Raw genomic sequence first — 23,991 nt, 5'->3', positions numbered from 1 at the left:
ATTTCCTTCCATTTCTTTGTAACATTTAATATAGATGCTCACTCTAAAATAAGAAATGCCAAATCCACAGAAGAGAAATATGTAATTTAATTTGAATGGTGATTCCTCGTTTGTTATGAAAAAAAAGACAAGTTGTTTAATGTTTTAATTTGCATATTAATCATTAATAAATTAAAATAAATAATACATTAATAACACAAAGCATTCTTATTAGTTATTAAATGCCTTGCAATATAAAAAAAAGCAGATAGTCACTAGAAAAGGAGAATATCTGGGTCAACAGCAATGAAGGGAAGTCAATTGTAGCTGAAGTTCCAGTGGGTGGGAAGGTGGGAACATTGTAAGGTTTGGGGCAATTTAATATTCTTCACTGAGTGCCTTTTCAAAGAGCAAAAATTTTTTGACTTTTTTTCTAACAGTGGTTTCCTTAACAATCTTCAATGATGGTGCACATTACATGAATTAGAGATAAGTGGAAGTTAATTTCATCCACTCACAATGTCTAACCACCTCTCAAGTGATTCCAGAGATTTTGCTTCACAACTTGATCCAGAAATGAGTCTTGGTTTTAATTAATTTTTGTGAAGTGGTGTTCTCTCTTTCATCTTTTCACAATTTAGACTTTTGTGTCCTTGACCTGCAGTTGTAGCTTAAATTGAAATCACACCCCTTCTCTGACAATCACATTGGATAACTCAGTTCTGACATCAAGAATCAGCTGAGAGGTCTCTCTGCAGTATTTTCACATCAAGTAATATTGAGACTTTGTGATTAGCACTGTCTGTACCATTTTTAACATTCAACAGTATGTACCTAGACAATCAATATAGATTCCCCACAGAAATGATCACAACCTTAGGAGGGAAAAGGAATATTTTCCTCTGAGAATAAATATTTAATTCATACCAGTAACCAAGGAGTGAATCTTCATACTGCAATATAGACAGGAACAAGGTTCCAATATTTACATTTACTTAGCCTTCAAGCACAATTAAAGACACACTGATTTTAGAACTGTGAAAGCCTTCTATGCTGATAAAAAAAATTGCAACTTGTTACATGATTATCTAGAAATTGTGGATTTTACCCTCTAACGATATACTGCATATATTGCCACTGCCCACTCAAAGACCTCCTGAAAAACTTCAAGAATTTATGCCAAAGCATGTCAAAGGGTAGTGCTCAGGCATTATGCACACAGATTTAGGTCCTCAGTGGGATCTGTGCATCATGAGTTCTAGGCAGAGCTACAACGTTACTGCCCTGCTGACTACCAAGCAGCAAGTCAGACCTCAAAGAACTTTCCATGGAAGCCTGAGTAAAATTAAAGTAAAGGTTTCCATGGAGGAGAGGGAACCACCTGTGAATAGAGGGGGCTGCAAGTGATCCCATGGCAATACAAGGAACTATTGATCAATCTTCCCAGAATGCTGAGAATGGAACGCTGAGGCTGTGAGATGCTTTCTGCAAGATATTGATGTGGCAGCAAAGCTCATTTAATGCTGTCTCAATTCTGAATCATTCAGAATTTGTTTGTTGGTTTACCTTGAGTTAACAGTGGAAGTCATAAGTTGCCCCCAAAAGCTCCAGGTTCTGCTGGCAGTAACGGAAACATTCAGTACAAGACCATTAGGTGCACAACTGACACCAGATAAATGTCTGCCACACTAAAGGTGAATTGTGCACAGAAATGCCTTGTCAAATTCCCAATGATATTTAACCTGGGTGAAAAACATGGCTGGGCAATTTGCACAATTAGTGTGGCATACAAATGGATCCAAGTTCTAGGCAAGTACTTGATTAAAAAAAAACTGTTAGTTACAGTATATCATTGAAGGGTCACACAGGGGAAATGTTTAATTGAAACTGTTATATATAAATACACAAAAATCTAGCAGAGAATATTTCTCCAATGTATAAACATTGTTAGCCTTTAGATTAGAACAGCAGCCAAACTAAATCATTGTTCTCTTTCAAGGAACTGGATGTTACAATGCTGGTTTAGAATAAAATAAATGCACAATTTATTGAGATTCCTGGTTACTGTGAGATAAGTACAAATAAAATCAGTGCATAGTAATCACTTTCAAATCTGAATATATACCCAATAATTGTGCTTTATTTAAAAAGAAAGCAATTTTTGGTTCAGCAAAGGAGAAGTAAACATTTGATCATTTAATCATGTGCAAGTGATGATTTTTCTGTTTTACTTGCATCAGGTAATCTGCATCTGTACATCAGAAAATGGCTCAGATGCTTCATGAAGTGAGTATTCTCTATTATTTACAAAATCCAATCTGGCCATTCTGATGAATGGCAAATGAGATCCACACAAACTCACATCGAAATATTGACTTAAGGTGAGTAAAAAGAGAAACCCAGGAGATTAAAAATTAATGCAACAAGGAGAGTGGACAAGGTTTTCCCTTGGGTTGATTAGGTTAACTCCATTAATCTAGGCTAACTCCACTAAAATGATGGTACAAGATGGATACATTACCTCTCAAGCATATCTGGAGATAAGAGCTACGAGATTCCCTGGCGTCATTCATTCAGTGTATGAGGATCAATTCAATTTTATGCCTTGCAAGCACTTCAGGACTTTTTTTTCTTAGAGAACTCCAGGGACAACATCAAGCAGAAAGCAAAAAAAATTGCAGCTGCACCCAAATCTACCACATACATGCTTCAAATAAAAATAAACAGGTAAACAAGTCTCTGTGAAACACCAGGATTGAACAGATACAAACTAATTCAATTCAAAAGAACAGCTGGTATTTGGCCTTGCGAAAATCTCAAAAGAGCTGGATATTGCTGCGAGCCCAGTCATGAGCAACAGAGCAGAGTGTGTCTAGTCAATTAAGATTTATAAACAGATGAAAGTACAGGCTGATTGAAAGGAAATTGCGACCAAAGACTATGTCCACAGAACCTGAGAATTATCCTACAAGATTTGGAATTTACTTAAATGGAAATTGGGAACTGCTCCAGTGAGCCTGTTACCAGCAGAAAGAATGACCTCTAGAGCAGGAATACAGCAAGGCCTAGTTTCCTGCAACCACACAAAATGTATTCTTTATGTATAAAAAAAAATCAGAGATTGACAAGCAGAACTAATAGCTATGTAGACATGGGAAAAAGTTTAGTGGCCAATTCGACAGATCGGTATGCGGGTGATAGGCTGGGGAGTCCAAGAAGATACAGGCTGACTCAGCCACTTGCTATGCATGCAGACAGAAAGGAAATGTTTCAGAAAGGCAATCAATAGCAATGGGGTCTCAGGAAAGAACATAGAATAGGGAAATGTAGCAATGCACAAGAATTGATGTCAGAGATTTAAGAGTGCTAAACAGTTTGGCACATGTGACCAGATGAAACATTTGGCAAATACATGGTCAAACGAAAGGCACTGACAAAACAGTGCCAGTTCCAGACATTTTTAGATGAGGCCTTCTGAATCACTGGTATGCAGATTGATGGATAAGAGAATTCAGGTTGGACTATTTGACATGGTGATTCTATTGTCTACAAGAGTATATGGCACGGCACCATTATAGAGAACTTAAGACCACAAGACGGTTTCACTCCGTGCATAATTCCAAATGAAGAACAAGGAACAAGCTCACAGAAACAATAAGAGCAGCCAAGTACTTCTTCACAGATGAATCATATGGACCCTTTAAGTGGGAAAGTAGCAGATCATACAAATGAAAAAGGCAGATATCATGGCCTCAGTATCCATTTGAGATGGCAGAGTGCTACAAATATCACAGGATAGGGTATATTGAACAGAGGTGCAGACCCCTGAGTCTCCAAAAGTCTGAAGCAAGGGGACAAGTTTATAGATCAGTACCACTGGGCACAGAGTAGAATCAGAAAATGTAGAGGGTGAAGAAAGAATATGCAATGATATCTGTTACACAACCAAGGAGAATACCTTCACTATTTCCTGTTGAGTCAGGTGAAAACAGTGTTGGCAGGACCCAAGTTAAGGGGGAAAATGAACTGGTATATCTTTAGCAGAGCCAGACACGCTCAGTTACCCATCATAGTTTTGGGCTATGGATGTGAAACAGCAATTATGGGATTGGACTGAATCAAATCATTCAGATTGAGAAACTTATTTTGAAAAGGTCATAACCTTAAGCAGCCAGAAGATCCAGAAAACATTCATGCTTCAGGGTGCATTAGTCCCAAGCAGGCCATCTTCAAGTGGTCTCAGGAGGCACCAAGGTGCATCCAGCTGGCAGACAAGGTATGACAGATTGCAGATCAAGTAAGATAGCTATAGAAAACAGCAATTCAATGGCTATTACGCAACAATCTGGGATAGTGACAAAACGAGGATACAGTATGGAATGAAAGTAAAGTGACACCGGCAGCTTTATCCTTGAGGTGCCAGGAGTAATGGAATTGACAACATCCTATCTGACAGGGATTAAAACCAAGCAGTGGAATGTGAGACCTTCCTGGGAGAAGGTAATTCATCAATTTGGTGAAGATTTCCACAGGTCAAACACCAACAGAACTGAAGAAAGGTCTTATGGCAGCGTATGAGAACATGAAATCACAAGATACAAATTTGCAGTGGGAGTGAATAGTATTAACAAAGGTTATACCTACAAGAAAGATAAAGAGCATACTGAAGACGTTCTTAGAGAGTCATGGATTTCTTGGCGACCCACTGAAAACTGGGCACTTGATCAACAAGTGCAAAATGTCTGCAAAAATGCTATAACAAGGGTTTGGTTACTGATGCACCTGTGAAGGCAATGAAGAGGTTGAGAAACAGACTTGCAGAGTAAAGCAATAAATTGGTCACAGAATTGGATGAGGTTGAGATGTCCCAAAGGAAATGATGTTCAGAGTCCAGGGCCAGTAAAAGACAGCCCGTTAAGTGTAACCAGAATCAAAGATGTCACTTTGACAGTGACATAGCAATTTCACAACCATGGGATTCTTCGCAGACCTTATGGGTAGACAGTTCGGAGGAAGAATCTGTAATCTCTTTGAAGAGCATGAGACAGCCAGTTCATAGACATTTTATGAAAACACAGGCACACTACATGAGCCCACAAACAAGGCGAGAAGCAACATGCTCAGCATGGGGTGCTACAATACAGAGCTGTCGATTGTTTATGGTAAAGTTGATGCAGAGATGAACTGTGCCATTTCTAAGGAGGAACTTGGATGTCTACATCACTCTTGAAATTTACTTAATTTCTGAATGGACTGAATGGAGTGCCAGTCAGGTTGGATACTTTGAAGGAGGACTGCATTGCAATGTGGAGGTAGTTCCAAAAGTCTAAAAAGACCCTCCAAAAGATGTTGCAGCAAACAGAAACTTAAACGTCAATTTAATACAGTTAAGTATTGAAGTAGTGAAAGTGCAAATTTCAGTATTTAAAAAAAAGGTGGAACTGTATTGAGAGACACTTGACAAGATCCATGCATTCTGATGACTAGAATTAGAAACATTCCTTTTCCCCCAGCACATTAAGTATCGCTGATAATGGAAAACCAGCTGGATTGATGCCGGTACAAACAGACCCATTTCTGAATTCCAATTACACATCTTGTACTACAATGAAATAAAATGTAGAACCTAGTCACCTGGATTGAATGGAAGATATACATATAGATTTCACTTTTCATAACTCTTTGCAAAGACCAGAGCTCAAAAATCTCTAAAGTAGCATATTTAAAATTATATTTGTTTTGTAAAGTTGTAACCAATTTGTGGCTAATTGTAGGATTTTCCTGTGCACGAGTTAAGTGGTCAGATTAATCATTAGTGATCCAGGTTGGCCAGGCCACTGGGAAAACTTCCCTGAACTTCATCAAACAGTTCTGTGGGATCTTCCAAATTCATGCAAGATAGGCCAAGACTCAAGTTCATCATCTCATTGGAAGCACCTCCAAAGAAGGTGGAATAGTCCAAACACTGAAGTCTTCACCTCAATTACAAGTTCAATTCAATGGACACTTGAATATGCATCTTTTTAGCTTGGAGGTAAGAGTGCTCCTATTGGATTCCAGATCACGGTCTCCCATAACTCTTATCCTTACTAAAGGACACCAACAGCTCTTCAACAATGAGTCACAGCGAAGGTGTTCTTACTACTTCAGGAGCTGCGGTCTGCCTTTAAAACAACATCCCTCAGTTCAATGAACTGGTAAACAGCACCAGCAGAAGTGGGAACTTACCCATCATTAAAGAAGCAAAACCCATCTATGTGGTTCATGCCTTCTGTCACCTCTGCCATAAATGGACACAATTCTCACTTTCAGCACACCTGTTTTTTTCATCTTCACTGTTCCACCATCACAAATCCAGCCATTCAGTATCAAGGATCTTCCCAAATTTCTCAAAGAACATACTGTAAGGTGCATTTTGTGCACTATTTACTTTTCATCCCTAACAGAAACTACTTTAACACTAACTACTTTTCATCATTATTAACAGAAGCAATTTCAAGATCCTTAATTCTACCTCTCTTGGTTATTCCGTCATTGTCATTTTAGCATTTCCTTTTGCAGTACTTCAGATTTGCACTACAATCCTTGTACCATTCTGCAGATTTGTGCTTGTTGTAACTACTATTACCATGTAACTGTTTACTGTGAGCTTCCTGCAAGCAAGGAATTTCATTGCACCCTGATATGACAATAAACTAATCTGAATTTGAACCAACTATCAGCTACAAATGTCTGATTAATAATATGGGAGAGAAGCAACTTTCCTACCATTAATGGACAGTTAGGCAAAAGCAGTTCTAGATGCTAATAGCCTTTACCTCTTTAAAAATTCAAAGTAAACCAAAGTAAACCAACAACTATGACACATTTAAACAAGGAAATTTGATGGCTTTTTACAGCATGTCCAATTTTATTGGACCTGCAGGAAATGGCATACAAGCTCCAGACATTATGACTTCAAGCACCAGCAACAGCTGAAAAAGCAGGTGTGAATTATGAATGTACCATTTTGTTGTAGGATAGAGAGTCAGGCACAGCAATTCTGTTGCCCTTCTTCACTTTCCTTTCCTCTCCAAATTCATTCTGGAGGGATACAAGTTTACACTTTCAAACTCAGATGATATGAAAAGTTACGACGATTTAATTGGTGGCTAGAGAGAGCAGCTTCAACATCCCACAGATCACACCACTGGGTTCACAAAGGCTCCTTCCCTGAAGACTACACCTCTAACTACTCAGCCACCAAGCAGGCTAGTTGTAAGGTGAAGAGAGCAGAAATGCAGTTGTTTCCTCAAAATGAAGCCCAACAACTTAGAGAGACTGATGGCTTCTCTGGGGTAATGTGTAGGGATGCAGAAGGTGGTGGTCAGAGGGAGTGTTAGTTTAAACTTCCTAACGAAAGTTAGGCAAGTGAAATAACTTACTTTAATTACAAAGGGCAGTGCTTAAAAGGACATGGGTGCATTGTGTTTACTAAAAATGGTGAAGTTATCCTCAAACGTTTCTTCCATTCACGAGGTTAATCAAATCTCCACTCACCCTCCACTCTTTCGAAATAAGATATTTCTGTCAGCTACTCCCCAGACTCAAAACAAAAAATTTGCATTTTTACTATGGGAAAATTTCACACTCAACTTTTTATTTTTACACCTCAACATCCTTGGATCTCTGCCATCATCCATACTTAATTCCATTTAATTTTAAAGAACTAATTACTTTTATACAGTTATGTATATCAATTAGTCATAGAGTCAGAGTCATACAGCATGGAAACAGGCCCTTCGGCACAACTGGTCCATGCTGACTAAGATTTCCATCTAAGCTAGTCCCATTTGCAACTGTCCCCGTTTTCTGCAATAGATTAATAATTCCATTTTCCTCCTCCAATAGATTTGCTTTTTTGTATAAAACCAGTCACTCCTTATCCATTTGCCTCTAATATGTCTTTTTCACCCTCTGCTACACTTTCCATAATTGTCATGATTAACGGTTATCATTGCTGACGCCAACATTATTGTATATATAATTTCAATTTAAACCTGTCAATTTATCTGTGGAAGTTAGTAGCGATAAATCAGCTTCTTGCTTTGAGTACGTGTTTTATAGTCTTTCATTTGAACAACTCTCACTGGTGATCTGCCATACATGGTCACAAGCAAGGTCAGCATTTAGTTCCCAGTCACTCTATAAAAAGTCATCTCAGCTTGCCCTGCCATCTTCAAAGATCAGTGTACAGGCACCACAAATCATTGTTCCTGAAGATTCCTTAAAATACTTAGTTTTAATTGCCTCTCATTCTTCTCACTGAAATGTTTCCCTGCATTAAATTTGATCTGCTTTTTATCTTTATCCTTTCTAAGTCTTACCATTTACTACTTTAAATTGTTATCTACAGACTTTGAACATAAAATACCCGAGCTTGGATGCACAGGATATGAATGGTAAAGGACAATCATCATAATAGTGACCCCAGGGAACATTACCAAATCCTTCCCGTACCCCTGCCATCTGAAATAACTGTCTCTTAAGCAAATTTGCATCTATATTTCTATTATCCCTTTCCTTCCATAGGATTTAATTCAGTTAAATGTTTATTACATAATACTAACATTAAAAAGGAATTTGAGCAAGTCCATTTATGCAAGATCATTTGAAAAGAGGGGAAGGAAGGGTGAAGGGTCAAATGGGAACATCTAAGTGGGGTTTGTGCCCACTCTCCTGTTACCTTGGACTTGACAGAGTGAGGTCTTGGCTCAATGGTGAAAAGGTCCATATGCAGCTGGTGTGTAACAGCCATCCCACATTAAAAGAAATCAGGCATTTCTTCCTCTTCAATATGATTTTTGGCACCTGGAAGGTCAGGTCCTTCATGGGCAACCCCAGTAGTAACAGAGCCCTGAAAGTACAGCAGTACTCAAACTGGGAACTCAGATGCCTAATGCTGATGTTGCTGCATGAGTGAAAGAATTGGCAGGGAATGGCCAGCTCAAAAACTAAGATGGCGAGTACATCATTTTCTTGTTTGCCCTTCCAAAAGGCAGTTCTCTTCATGAAATGGGTTTCACCATCAACAATAGGCTACTTTGGTATCTCAGTGATTCCCCTTTCAGGATAAGTAAAACATCTCATAATACTCTAACATGGAACTAGCGTGCTACAGTCCACATTGCATATGCTTCTAGCCTGGAACCTATGGGTGAGACAGAGGAGGATTTCTATTCTGACCTTGAGAAAACTCTAGCTCATGTCCCAGAGGGAGGAAAATGTATTCTCTTGGGCAATTTCTACATCAGGGTCAGAAGGGACAGGAATCCTCCTGAATGCTTGAGACATGACTTTAACATAATCAACATCTTGGTTCAGATGGACAACAACGAGATATCATGGCAAGGCTCTCAATCCAGGCACTGGCACCAGTTAGATTACATTATCATCCAAATAGGAGACTGCAAGGATGTCTACATCACTTGTGCCCTCACTGCAGGTGCAGTACCTGCTGGACTGACTAGCTCTCAATCTGCTCTGTTAGTTCTATGAGTCTTGCCCCAAATCCACTATGGCAACAGAAACACTTGTCTCAAGGGCTTTGCAAAGGAAACTTCTCAAAATCCTGCAGAAAATCAGATGCTGTCTGACATGTTGAGCATTTCCAGCATTTTGTTTTTAATTTTAATCACATCTACAGAACCTTGAGTGCCCTGAAGGTAACATGACTAGCACCTGCAAGCTTCTCTCAGAAAACACTATAACTGGTTTGTCGAGAATAACCAGATCAAGCAGAAAGCCATAATCATAACTGTGTTGAAGAATCCACACCTGACAACTCCATCTATGGCGTAAACACCCAAGAGTCTTCCCCACTGAGAGCCAAGGACCAAAGAGAGCTTATAAGGGATAGAAGAGCAAACAGCACCCACTATAAGTAGCACTTTAATGAACTCCTTAGCTGAGACAATCCTTGACTCCAGTACTGAAAGGTAGTGTTGTGCAGTAGCTGGAAGGTTGCTAGACCTTCGTTTTTGAGGAGTTTAGTGCAATTCCTATATTTTCATAAGATTCAATGAACAAATCAATAACAACTTGACACTCAGCCTCCCAATGTTCACAAATGCAAATATTGTTTGTTTATTGCTATTCCAAAGAAGATTGGAGTGATCGAGCTTCTGGAGTGAAGGTGACATAGGTTGAAGAGTTTCCCCATTCATCCTCTAGATTAGTTTTATTTCAGCAGACTCCACTGGCCAATCTTGATGCTACTCCCAGACTAACAAGAGGTTGGAAAGGCAATATATCAACTGAAAAACAAGGCCTTTGGAGCAGATGGTAACCCTGCCATATATTCTAAATCGTGGTTGAGAAGCACTTCATATGCAAGATTCTCAGTCTCATTTCCAACACAGGGGAAGAGAGGAGGCAAACCCAAATGCAGCAGCTGCAGAGGGGTCTCCCTGCTGTCTGCCACATGTCATTGCAGGATCATTCTCAACTGCTTTATCCATGGGAGAAAAAAATTGCTCCCTCAAACACATGCACTCTGTCCTTTGCGAGGCAGAATAAACATGACCTTCACAGAGACAACTCAAAGAAAATGGCAAGGATTATCATCAACTACAATAGCCTAAAATATTAACTGTGTTTTGCATTCCACAGATGCTGCTGACCTGCTGAGTGTTTCTATCATTTTCTGATTTTATTTCAGATTTCCAGCACTGGCAGCTTTTTTTCACCACTATTTTTAAGCCTTTTAATAACTCTTCAGGTTTTATCCAATAGGTCCTAAATGACAAGTGTGTCAGCTATAAAGATTACAGCAATCAGTAACCTATCATTTTGATAATTTATAAATTGCTTCTCTTAATTGATTTTTACAATGTATTCAATTACTTCCTTTTAATGAATGTCAGAATTATCAAAAGATGCCCATCTATTCTCAAAGAACCTGCTCTCTGATATCAAATCATTCAGATAAAAGTCATTAACACAGCAAGCAAAGTGAATTATGGAGAGGAAGTGAAGCATGATGTGCTTCATTGAAAATAAATGCCATGGCTACTTTAACTATAATCCCTTGGAACATGATTTAATTAGCAATCAATTCACCTAGGAGGTCTTCTTTTCTAACAAAAAAAAGAATAAAAACAAAGTAAATGAAAACATGCTTTTCAAAGTTGCTAACTTGAACCCAATATTAGGAATAAATGTTTGAGATGAAACAGTGAACCTTGGTCTACCTCAATGCCAGGCTAAGAACAGCAAGAAAACAAAGTTTTTTTTTAATTCAGTTCACTATCAAAGAAAAGCAAAATAACATATTACAGGGCTTTAGGTACCAGTAAGTAGTGTACAATGTCTGTATTGCGATGTAACAATATAGTTCTTTAAATGCAGAAGAAAATTATTACTCTACACAAAATGGATCAAATATATTGCATTCTTAGCAAATAACTGATAAATTTTAAGACATGTGATTCTTAAGGACTTTGAGGCTTATGCAACATTTAATGTCTTGTTCTCAAAGAAAGCAATAATTAGTGTTTTCATATTGTATAGCATTGAACTTTTGGTGCATCAGGATAATAAAAACAAGCTGAAAATAAATCCAAGGCAAATTATAGCACAGCTTTAAAAGTCTGCTTCAATTGTTAAGCCACAAGTCAAAAATCTACATCTGGCTTACGAGTGGCATAAAGTAACGGCATCCTGCAACAATTCCAGCTATTTTTTCCTATATTTTGCATTCAATGTCTTTGAAACTTAAAAAAAATAAGAGTCTGAGCAACAGTCAAAATTATTGGCCTTATTGGTGGTAAAGCCATCTTACACAGAATCCTAAGTAAATACAGTAATTATAGTTCTAAAGCAAATTTGAATAAAGGTACAGTGTATAACATATTCCTATTGCATTTGCAGTTTGAATGAGCTGAACAATGTTATTGCAATCAATTTTTGCTGCACATCATAATTAATTCATTTCATAAAGATCACAACTAATGTGAACTACTTAGCTTTCATCTTATTACCAACCCAATTCATAATATCACACTTTTTCACAATATAATATATTTGTTTGAGACAAGTGGATTTTTAGAAGGCAGAACTGTTCACATGATATGACAAGAGGGAATGTCTAGAATTCTTTTCTAGGAAATGCAGTCTGATATATAAGCTCACTAAGTGTTTCCCAGCCAGCCTGCCTAAAATTTCACCACATGATTGGACTCATGTTTCACATTAAGCAAATGGCCTTCTAAGTACTGTTATGCTAGACTTGCTGCCTCCTCATTTACCTTAGAAATTATGAATGAAACAGGCAATCACTCCAGTTCACTCAGGATGTCAATGCCATTGGATCAGAAGAACAAGTCTTCAGCAGTGTCTGGAAGGCATTAGGTCTTGATCATATGGCAAGGAAGATACAAAACAAAAGGAAGTGCAAAAGTGCTTTGGGATGATACCCCACTGAACAGCTGTTCCTTTTCTGATTCTAGCTTCAAGCTGCAGGGGAAACCAGATCAGTAATTCTATTAAAAACAAATTACTTGGGTAACTACTGTTTTAAAACTAAGATTGTATTTAATGTTACAGTACTCATATCTTTTCTTACAGCTCACTACGTACATGTATTCAAAATCTTCAGCCAATATATCTCAGAGCACAATTTGTACCAATGAAACAGAGCCTCAAGTGCAATTGGAAATAGAAATATATTAGACTCCAGATAGTGGCCAATTCATCTAACAACACCTACATCTTTAGGATGTGGGAGGAAACCCAGTGGTTACTGGAAGAATGTGCAAAGCCATACAGACAGCACCAGGGCCAGGATTGAACCTGGGTCACTGGCACTGCGAGGTAGCAACTCTACTAGCTGCACTACTGTGCCTTTCCTGAACTCTCTCTTTAACACCACTAAATCTTCCTAATGTAAATAACAGTTGACCTCAAGGTCAATTACTGGACAGTTCATATTAATTGTACCACATAACTTATTTTCCTAAAAAATACTTCTGTAGAGATGGGTCAGACAATATTTTTAAAGGGTTAAGTTGCAGTTCCTTAGGGCAATTGCAAGCAGATTTATGCTATCCATCTGCTTTATGACATCTATTCCACTCCTGTTGGAATCAACACAAACTGTTATCTTTTTTAAAAAAAATAAAAAAAACATCTGTTCCAAGACGTCACTGTAGACTGCTGAATAATGAAACTCCCAACAAAAATGTTGCTGAGAAGCTAAAATACAAAGTTAGGAAGCCACCAACCTAGAAATTAGTTTGGACAAAAAGATTGTTTGCAGTTGGAGAAAATAAAATAATCTGGCTAACAAGGTAGTGCAGCAATTTTACAAATATTTCTGGGGTATTATTGTACTTCTTGGGATATTTGTTTCCTTGTTTTTCAGCAGAATTTATATTCCTCCCTAACTATTTTCAGCTTCAAACTTCCCCAATGATGTCAACAGTAGTGGAACACAGAATCTGTCCACAAGATTTTTAACCTCAATGATCTGAAAATACCTATTTGCAGAGCAATGAACAGTTCCCCTGAATCCATGCTATTTAAAGAGCCAACACAAACTGCATTATTTATCCTCACAGATCTCTTTCCATTTATGACCTTAAAAGCAATCAAATGAGTCTCTTGACTGCTTTGCCCATGGAAGTCAGGGTCATGGTCACACTCAGCTTCCTAGCCTCAGGGCCATTCCAAGCTGCCGTAGCTGATCTGTGCCTCAACTCACAGTTTGCTGCATTAGAGGGGTCACTCAAATCCCATGATCAAGGGCAGGAGACTTCATATACTTCTCCTTCAGCCCACAGAAAAAAAGCATTTGACTACACTGCAGGCTCCCCTGATGTGGCAACAATCAAAGACTGTGCTTACTTCTTTACAGAGACCATCATGCTAGATGCACCTGGTGGTAGTACTAGGAGTCGTCTGTGGCCCCTCCGCACAAAGAGCAGATTATCTTGCTAGTACCATCCTTCTGCCACCTGTCCAGGCTTCTCTGACCTGCAGGAGTATTCTTCTGCCTATCTCCCACCATTACAGCAATCATTTATTCATTCATTCGGGCTGTGTTGCCATAGTTGGAAGAGAGGAGCTTGTTTTGTGGTGTGTCTGTTTAAGAACTGTCTGCAAAAAATACACCTGCTGTGTGACACTGTTACAACTGTGAGTACTTGCAATACGTCAATCGAACTCTACCTTAAAAATGACACGGACAGTTTCAGTGTGTCATTACACACGGAAATCAGACAACGCTGTTCTGTGAACCTCACATTTCAAGCTCTTGCTCTTTGTGACTTTCATAAACAACAGGGAATTCTGTTTATGCAAGTCACAATGCTAAATATCAAAAACCATCACAGAGCAATTTCTAGGCCACCACCTCTACAGAGAGGTGTTCTTCTGTAGAGGTGGTGGCCTAGAAATTGCTCTGTGATGGTTTTTGGTATTTAACCATCATTTGGAGACGTGCTTTTCGGATTTGGCATAAATGTACCCATTGCGGTCTGCACGTAATACAACACAGTTCTTCAATTTTTCTTTGTTGTGTTAATGGGTTTATCTTTGCTATGCCAATTGTTATAGTCAATCCCAAAGAAATTACTTGCATTAACAATGCTTATGTTAAACTGTTCACTTTCACACCATGTTGTTCACTATTTAAAATTTGGTAACATTTTTATGCAAGACATATGAACCTACTAACATTAATATGATGCTGTATAATAAGAATTTGTGCAATTCTTCTTATGTAGTACAATATTTAAACACACAATGGATGCAGTAGATGCAGAAATAAAATCATAGCAAGCTTCTTTAAACATGAAGTGATCCTTAACGATGTAGCTATAATTATGTGCTGTTTAGAATTTCAACTCAAGTCATTCCAGACTACCCCAACAATAAAATAGTCAGGTTCTAATTTAGTCTCCTGGACAACTGTTTGGGGGTGACTGAACATTTGAATATCTAACAAAAAACAATAGTCCAAGGAAATACTTGATTGAGAAGAGCCAAGGTACAAATTGTTTAAACTGTGCTATTTCACAGTAAGTCAATGTGCAAAATGTGCAGTGCAGCTCATCTCTGTCGTACAAGATAATGGGAAATGGTAGCTTCAAATTTGTCATCTTGCTCAACAAAATAACTTGACTGTCCACCTGCAGGTGAGCAATTTACCTCTTATCCCCTTGAAGATCTGACACCATCCAAATCCTCTTATTACCCATGCTTGTCACTAGTGGAGTGGACAAATGTTAAACAAGCTGAGTGCTAAGTGGCCTGAACAAAAACAAAATGGATTTCAAGGTCAAGAAATCAAGCACTCGAGGGTACACTGTATGATTATTGTGTGACGCACCGACTGTTTTGAACATGGGTCCATGGCTGCAGATTTCAGCAGCTCACAAGACACAAAGTAATATACACACTTTGGGATGTGCAAAGGAAATACAAGATATGATATCCTTATTAGTCACATGTAATTCGAAACACACAGTGAAATGCATCTTTTGTGTAGAATATTCTAGGGGCAGCCCACAAGTGTTGCCATGCTTCCGGCACCAACAGAGTGTGTCCACAACTTCCTAACCCATATGTCTTCGGAATGTGGGTGGAAACCGGAGCACCTGGAGGAAACCCATGCAGACACGGGGAGAATGTACAAACTCCTTACAGACAGTGGCCGGAATTGAATCTGGGTTCCTGGCGCTGTAAAAGCATTATGCTAACCGCTACATGTCATCCGGGTCAAAGGCCAGATCCAGTGGTGCAAGGCTAGAGGAGATGGTGCTGGCTACAGGAAGGTATTGACCAGGGCTGATATGGCCTATACCCAAGGTAATTAATGGAACTCCAGTAGAGTGCTGGGCAATGAAAATATGGTTGCCCCTGGAATGCACTAAAACAGTCCTCCCTCTGGTTCCCCAGCTCCTTCCCTTTATTCCATAGTCCACTATCCTTTCCAACTAGATTCTATCTTCTTCAGACCTTTGCCTCTTCCACCTATCACCTCCCAGCCTCTTACATCATTTCCACTTTCTCCCTTCCTAACTTCCCACCCTCCCCATCACCTGGATTCACCTATCACCTGCCAGCTCGTGCTCCTCTCCCTCCCCCCACCCTTTTATTCTGGCTTCTGCCCTCTTTCCAGTCCTGATGAAGGGCCTCAGCCCAAAACATTGACTGTTCATATCCCTCCATAGATGTTGCCTGACCCACTGAGTTCCTCCAGCATTTTTTGTGTAGCTCCCAACATAAAATAATTTTCTCAGCAAGTTGCATAGGAAATTATTTGGTGTTGAAATTATGTTAGGTGCCCAAGCATGACTTGCACTGGCAAGTGTCTGGTTGAATTTCCATAGGAACAAAAAAGGCTTGGAAATTGTCATTAACACAATTCACTCCAGGAGAAGTGCACTTTTCAATAACTCAGCGCTTTAAATAAACAGCACAGTATTGCTGAATTTCTAGTTCTAATTGCTTTTTATTCTTGTTATATGTCTCCTTCTGCTAATCCAATATTTCCCTCACTATCTGATTTCCTTGACATTTATTATTGAACAAACCATTCTAACTTGTAAATCCTGGCTTAGACTCTTCATGTCTTGGTAAGGATTCTTCAGTCTGATCAGTGTATCATCTTAACCATTGCCCACAGTGAACTTAGATCCCCTGGAAAATCACTTACATTTGTACTGCATATTTGGAAGTACATCAAAGTACCTTGAAAGTCTGAGAACAATTGTAAGTGCACTGAAAGACTGGTGCTGTCCATTCAACTTTAATTGTGAAATCCAGGCCAAAAGTAGAGTGGTACTTGTATTTATTTTTTGCATTTTTATTGAATGGCCTGGCTTGGACAATTATCACTCTGTAACAAATTGGTATTGCATTCAACTTACATAGCAATGACTACAAACAAAGATCTGCATTTTAATCATTAGATTATTATAGGAGCTGTCTTGCAAGTTCTGCTTTTGTTGGGAACAGAAAGTCAATTAGTTTAATCGAGTTAGACATGCAATGTCTGGACAAAGACAGTGGATGTGAATCACTGTTACTATACAGTAATTCTGGGGATGAATCCAAGATATCAATTACATATTTTGAATTCCTAATTAAAGAAGGAGGAACTGTTCATTTTAGTTAAGCTACAAGCACATTTTTAATGCACTCTTGATCTGCAATTATTAAGTCTAAAACTATAATTATTTTAAAATCAAAGAACTAAGAATTGGCAGGCAACTTAAAGTCTGTGTACAATCTTTGGAATAAAATTTCACAAAGCATGAGTTTAAGAGAAAATACATGCAGGTGCTACCTCCTTGTTTTGGATCTTTGTTAAACTATTAATTGTAAACCGTGGAAAGCATACTACATGGATTCAATTCTTCACTGCAAAAATAAAGTATCAATGAAACAGTTGAGAGTAACTTCATCACTTAACTTTAACTAGAAGATTTTTTTTAAAAAATTCAATAAATGACATTTCAGTCCTTTTATTGTATTATTAAAAAGTCTTTGTCTACATGGTAATTGCAGTGCCTTGACTGTTCCCATCTAGCAATGGCTGATCCCAACAGAGATGCTGTTAGGTGCCAGTTGCAAGGGTTAACTCCTACTAGAGAAATGATTAGTGTCCACTGCTGGCTCTTTGGTACCAGAGTCAATATTAATGACTGGCTTGGCTGAGAGTGTGCTGGATATGGGTGCACCACATAAAATGTCAAAATTTGCAGATGGCACTAAACTTGGAGGTTTGTTAAAAACAAGAGCAGCACTGTGGCACAGCTTGTGCAGCTACTGCCTCACAGCTCCAGTGATCTAAATTCAATCCTGTGCAGTCTGTGTGGAGTTTACATGTTCTCCCTATGACTATCTGGGTTTCCTCCAGGTGCTTCACTTTCCTCCCACATCCAAGATGTGCCGGTTGGTAGATTATTTGGCCCTGTAAATTGCACTTTTTTTTTCTAAGGTGAGTGGATGGGAATAAGGGAAGAATAAAACTAGGATTAGAGTAAATGGGTGTTTGTTGGTTGGCTTGGACCCAGTGTACTGAAGAGCCAATTTGTGCTGTACGACTCAAAGGATTGTAGTAGACTATAAGAAGAAAGAAGTTAAAGATGAAAAGTAGAAGATGAAATTTAATACAGAAAAAAAAAGGGAAAATTGAAACTTTTTGATAGATAGAACAAGAAACAACATAGATTAAATGGAATAGTTCTAAGGGCATGCAACAAGGGTACTGGGTTCATACAGTAAAACTCCAGCATCAGACTCTTTGGAAATCTGGATGGATTGGCACATGCTCACTCAGTCATCCAGAATGTTAAGTGGGGGTCCAGACTGCAAATAGTGTGTGCAGCCAGAGTGGGGGATCTGGTGTCGGCCAGGCTGGGATCCAGACAGTGGGTCGGATGTGTGGCTAGGAGAGAAATTGGGGTCAGGAACACAAGGAGTTAGGAGCGTGCATAGATCTGCAGATGAAGCACTTTGTAAACTCACTGTGTTCACTGGTAAATGTACAATACATATGTAAACCATAACATATTAAAAAATGTGAAATAAAGTTGTGCTTAGGTATTAAAAGACATAACATCTAGTTGTCTGGAAAATCTGCTGTCTGGCAGCACTGAAGTCCCAAACTTGACAGATTATTAGTTTTACTGTACACCCAAAAATCATTTAAAGAGTTGTTAGTAAAGAAAGCATGATCCTAGGCTTCACATGCAGAGTCAGAAAATAGAATTAGAAAGTATGGAGGTTATAATCAAACCTTTACAAGATCCTAGTTCAGCCACTACTGAAGTCCCATTCTAGTTACCATGCCTTATGAAGTAGATTAATGCATTGGGGAGTATGTAGAAAACAGGGGTGTTATGGTAGCACCTAGTAGAGCTACTGCCTCTCAGCTCCAGTGATCTAGGTTCAATCCTGACCTCCAGTTGCTGTGTGAGCAGTTTGCACATTCTCCCCATGACTGCATGGGCTTCCTCCAAGTGGTCCAGATTCCTCCCACATCCCAAGGACATGCAGATTGATAGATTAATATTCTACTTTAAATTGTCCTTCTGTATCGGTGAAAGGTAGAATCTGCAGAGTGGGGGAGTTGATGTGGATGTTAGAAGAACAAAATGGGATTAATGTAAATCAGTGTTTGATGATCTGTGATGACTTGATGGGCCAAAGGGCGCAGCCATGCTTTTATGACTATGACTATTTATCACAACAGTTCCAGGGAGGTGGTATTTCAGCTACAAGGTTAAACTGAGGTTGTGCTCTTTGGAGCAAAGAAAATCAAGGGAAGATTTGATTGAGGTGCACAAGATCCTGATGTTTAGATAAAGTGGAGCAAATAAAGAACTGTTCTATTGGCAGATGGTTAAGCACCAGAGAAGACAGATTTAAAGTGATAGGTTAAAAGAATATTTAAGGGGCAGAGAGAAGAATTGGGAGAAAGTCATTCCTTTTCTTTCCCCATCTCTAATACAGCGGGTAACATTCATCTTGAATTCTCAGTTGGTGGATACAAAGTTAATAGGGGCTTTCAAAAGGAAACCGAATAGGAATTTGAAAGGAAGTTAATTTTTAGAGCTACTAGGAAAGAGTAGGGAAATAAGATTTATGAGGTTGCTCCAACTATAACCACCAAAACTCAATGGATTGAATGGCCTTCTTCTATGTCATAGCCAATTTTTGATATCAAATTACACTAATTTCCTAGAGAAATGGTAATCAACTATATGCTTATTAGAAAAAAGACTCCTGGACATAAATGTCAATATCCATTCATTTTCAGGTATATATTGATACAATACTGATACCCAAAGTGTGTCAATGAAAGATAATCCATTTTAATTTTCACTTAATTGCAAATAGAGTAATTAGAAACTTTATTCTTATCTTTTCAAAATCTGATAATGCTTTAGTAATGCCCATTTTGCTTCTGTAAACAATGCAAATATTTCTCAAAATATTCGATTGTTGCAGGGTGCAACAATAGTACCTTTTCACTATTAACTCAATTTCAACTGCAAATGCAAATTAATGTTTTCTTTCTTTAAAAACAGCAGCTGCTGTATTGTGAGCACAATAATTACAACCCAGATCTGATAATGGAGAATAATGATACAGCACATGTAACATAACTATTCCCAAGTTGTTCCTGTACAAGTCACCCACATGTAATTGGTGACCATCAAATGCTGAACTACCATCTCCTAATGCTTCACTGTCTCAAAATTAGTATTTAAACAATTTACATCAATGAGGCAAAATATCATTAAATCCCACAATTCATCAAGTATGCTCTTCCTGCAGCTTGGATCTTTTCTAAATGGAAGTTTTGCTCCAGATGTTCTCATTCTAGTGTCAAAGATGCACATTCACCATTGCCCTGGCTCTTCAACACCATAAATTGTATGAAGAAAAAATGCACATCTTTGTTTATATAAAAGTAGTCAGATGAGTGTGACACCACAAACCACTTACGCATTATTATAACCTCTTGAGAGTCATTCCTTCTACACTCAGGTTCTACTTTTGCTCAGAAGCAAACTTTTGCCATTATTTCTTTTATTTTTTTAAAACCCATGCGAATTCTCCTACTTAGTAAAGCAGTGTAAACAAATCCAGAATGGGTGACTATCTGTACCTAATTATGGAATAAAACTTTAAGCAAGATAAATTTAAAAAGAACACCTTGGGTCAGAATCTTAATCACCCCATTATAAAAACCTATTCAATCAGTTTCATCTATTATTTCATAAAGCACTGGTTCTGGGACTTCAAAGCTTTTTGTTAAATAAAAGTACTACTTGTAAGGCAACTAAATTCCCCCAGAACTGTTGGCAAACCAAAGGAGATTGTGGTCTCAAATTAGGGTTTCCTTACGAGATCAAAATGCCCTCAAATTTAGTCAACATTCTGCCTTGAGGATATCCTCAAAATCCAATTCCATTTTAACTTTGAGGTTTTGTGATTAAACACTTTTAGCTCATATACAGCCAGACTAGGTTTCTTGAAAAGCTCATTTTTCTCTGCCTTCACCACCTACATTAACTCCCAACCTTCCCAATGCTACCACCGCATCCTTCCTACATTTCCATTGATGTCCAATTCCCAAAACCTCCAACCTCTACAGACACTCACTGAGATTGCCAGCTAATTATGATGGAGCCACTTCACTATGATGAGCCAAATTGCACATATTTCTTTTATCCATGTAACCACACCCCACCCTAAAAATAACTGTAGCAATCTATATTGGATTTCAACTGTGTCTGTGTGTAGCACTGATTTAACTCCAAAAGCAGGTCATGCAATGGCACTAAAGTTTCCATTACATTTATATGGCTTGCATATGTCAAAGTGAACAATGACAGTGGCTTTTTCAGCACAGTACATTCTTAAACCACTTATCATATGCATAGCATCAAGTTGCACACTCAGTTCATAAAATTATAAATGCAATTTTTTTTAATAGCAAAGTTAATATTCTGTACACAATAAGATCAGTAATAAAAATTTTCATGGCATTTGTTTGTATACAAATGGGGTGTCATATTCATCCTTCAACAATCTGGTTCAGTGCCAGAAAGCAAAAATTATTTTGACCTACTCTAACTATACCCCCTCTAAGAGAAGCAAGTTAATAATGGAAGTATAGTGTTATCCAAGCATGGTCACAAACTTTTTTTGAAAGTTCAGCTGTGATAACATCTATTTAAGCAGCTAATTCAGTGCAATAAATATAACCTTCAGGTCAAACTTAACCCAATTCAGCAATGTGATTAAGGTACATGTAACATAGAATATGTTTCTGGTTTATGGAATAAAAAATTAAATTATAAAAGATAATTACATTGTATTATGGTCCTAAGAAATCCAATTATCCAAAGAAAAATAGAATGTACAATACTGTAACCGAGTTGATTTTTTAAAATAATAAAGAAGATTTTTTATTTGGAAAGATGTTGTTAACAAGGAAGGCAGACTTGTTCACATGTTATAAAACAGAAACAAAACAGCAGAAATGTACTCATTGGCATCTGCAAATTGTGAAACTTTGGTATGAGACTTGGTTTGCTAATTCATTATCTGAAGAGCAGACTAGGTTGGTAAGATACTACCCATTTCTTATTATGTTTTGACACTTAGTTAACTCAGCTATTAAACTCCAAACTGAAGAGTGTGAAATGTGAATTACTGAAAATAAAGATAGGGATGAAGTATCATGTAATATTAACTTGATTAAAGTGCATGTAAAATATTTAATTCTTTCATTAATAATTGAAGTACCTATCAAAATTGGTTATAATGAAAAGGCATCTCTATAGTAGCTTCCTATTCAGTTTTATTCTTGCAGGAGTAATTATCCCCAAAAATATCTAATTTATAATGTATAATGTATCACAGCTCTCCCTGGAGCACACATGTTCCTGATTTACTTCACTCGTGTGAATCCTTTCAATTCTTGTAAACAAATAGTCAAACCTTTTTAAAAATGCAACCTACAAAAAAAACTAAAGAAAGTATTTTAGTCATTGCTGATTTTCACCAAATGTCTATTTTTTAAAAAATCCTTAATCTGGCACAGGCTAGGACGAGGAGATGGCCTTTTCCTGTATACCAAGCACAGAAATACAAGAATTGGCAGTTTCAAAGCAATAGGCTTTAAATCAGCAACAACTCCCAACATTTTGAACAAGCTATGATATTGTTGTAAAGTTGTAGCTCTATTTTTATCGTTCTAACTCTCTTGGCTACCCCAGTTACGTTTGATTCAGATATCTTGCACTGTTACCAACAGAGATTAAACGGTTTAGATAACTGATATACGAATAGCGTTTTGAAGTGCCCAGAAAATAAACCCCATAAATTTTGAAGATAATTGCAGATATGAGCTCACATAGGTAAAAATAACGAGTTCCTTCAAGATCACTACTTTCCTTTGTTCATCACCTTTCAGTAAACGAGATTACATTGATCAAAGATCACCCTGCTCAAAGATTAACACGGCATCCACAATTTCTTCATTAAATGTGGATTACCCCCAGTGAATAACACCACCGCCCTTCATCACAAGTTGTCAAATTGGATTCAAAATAGCAGAGCTGAAATTATATGATTGCACTGGAGTTGGGTCTTAAACTAGCTTGTTTAAACGGAGTGTTGCAGTTTTACCTCCAGACCTGTCCGAGCTGCAAGATGTGGACGAGAGACTGGAAGAACCACATACATAGCCGGCAGCAAGGCGAAGAGCCTGCATTCCAGCGCTGCCTCGCTTCGCTCTCCTTGGTGCTGAAATGATCGGCTGCCTCCTCGGTGGCGGCGGCTCCTCCTCCCGCCGCTGCCCGGGCTCGGGCGCCGCTGCTGCCGCCGCCTCTCGAATAGTCGTAGACGAACCACCTGAAACTCAACACCTGCACCACCACAGACGGCACCACCACAAAAATGAGCGTCAGCCCGAACCACCAGAAGTCGCCTTGGAAGTAATAGTCCACGGCCAGCCAGACGTCGGTGGCCCCGTCCGAGAAAAAGACGAGCAGCGCGCCCAGGACCCAGCAGCAGTCGGCCAGCGAGTACTCCTGGCGCTGGCGGATCACCGAATGCACACACGAACTGTGGCAGCAGCTGGAGTCCTGCTCGCCCGGCACCGGGGCTCCGAGGGCCGCCGCTGGGCCCCCCTCCTCGCTCTCAGCTGGGCGTTGACCTAAATTCTGCAAGGAGACGACCGCCGTCACTCCCGTCCCGTCCGACTTTGCAGCCATGTTTGAACAGGCGGCAGCCCCCCTCCTAGACTGGCACTCACTTCCGGGGAAACGCGCTCTTTTTAACAGCGCCTGGGGTGGGGGGAGGGGAGGGGAGGGAGTGGTGGTTGGGGGGAAAAAAAAACTTCCGGCTGCTGCTCGGGCTGGGCTCGGCTCCGGAAAGGATGGAAGCTAGTCTCGGCTCCTCTCCGCTGCTCCTGCTCCTCCTCCTCCTCCTCCTCCTCCTCCT

At 38.8% G+C, this 23,991-nt stretch overlaps 1 protein-coding gene across 1 annotated transcript in view; it reads right to left on the bottom strand.

Annotated features, from left to right (window-relative positions):
- LOC127579019 (XK-related protein 7-like) overlaps nt 1-23,769 on the bottom strand; it is a 177,715-nt gene extending 153,946 nt beyond the window's left edge. The window contains exon 1 of the mRNA XM_052031655.1: nt 23,176-23,769. Coding sequence (XP_051887615.1) covers nt 23,176-23,762 — 587 coding nt within the window. The 5' untranslated portion in view covers nt 23,763-23,769. The remainder of the gene's footprint in view (nt 1-23,175) is intronic.
- Nucleotides 23,770-23,991: the final 222 nt, after the last annotated feature.

The sequence above is a fragment of the Pristis pectinata genome, chromosome 16, assembly GCF_009764475.1.
Source record: "Pristis pectinata isolate sPriPec2 chromosome 16, sPriPec2.1.pri, whole genome shotgun sequence".
Classification (NCBI taxonomy): Eukaryota; Metazoa; Chordata; class Chondrichthyes; order Rhinopristiformes; family Pristidae; genus Pristis; species Pristis pectinata.
Note: the sequence above shows the minus strand (reverse complement) of the source record. Positions and strands in the feature narration are given on the sequence as shown.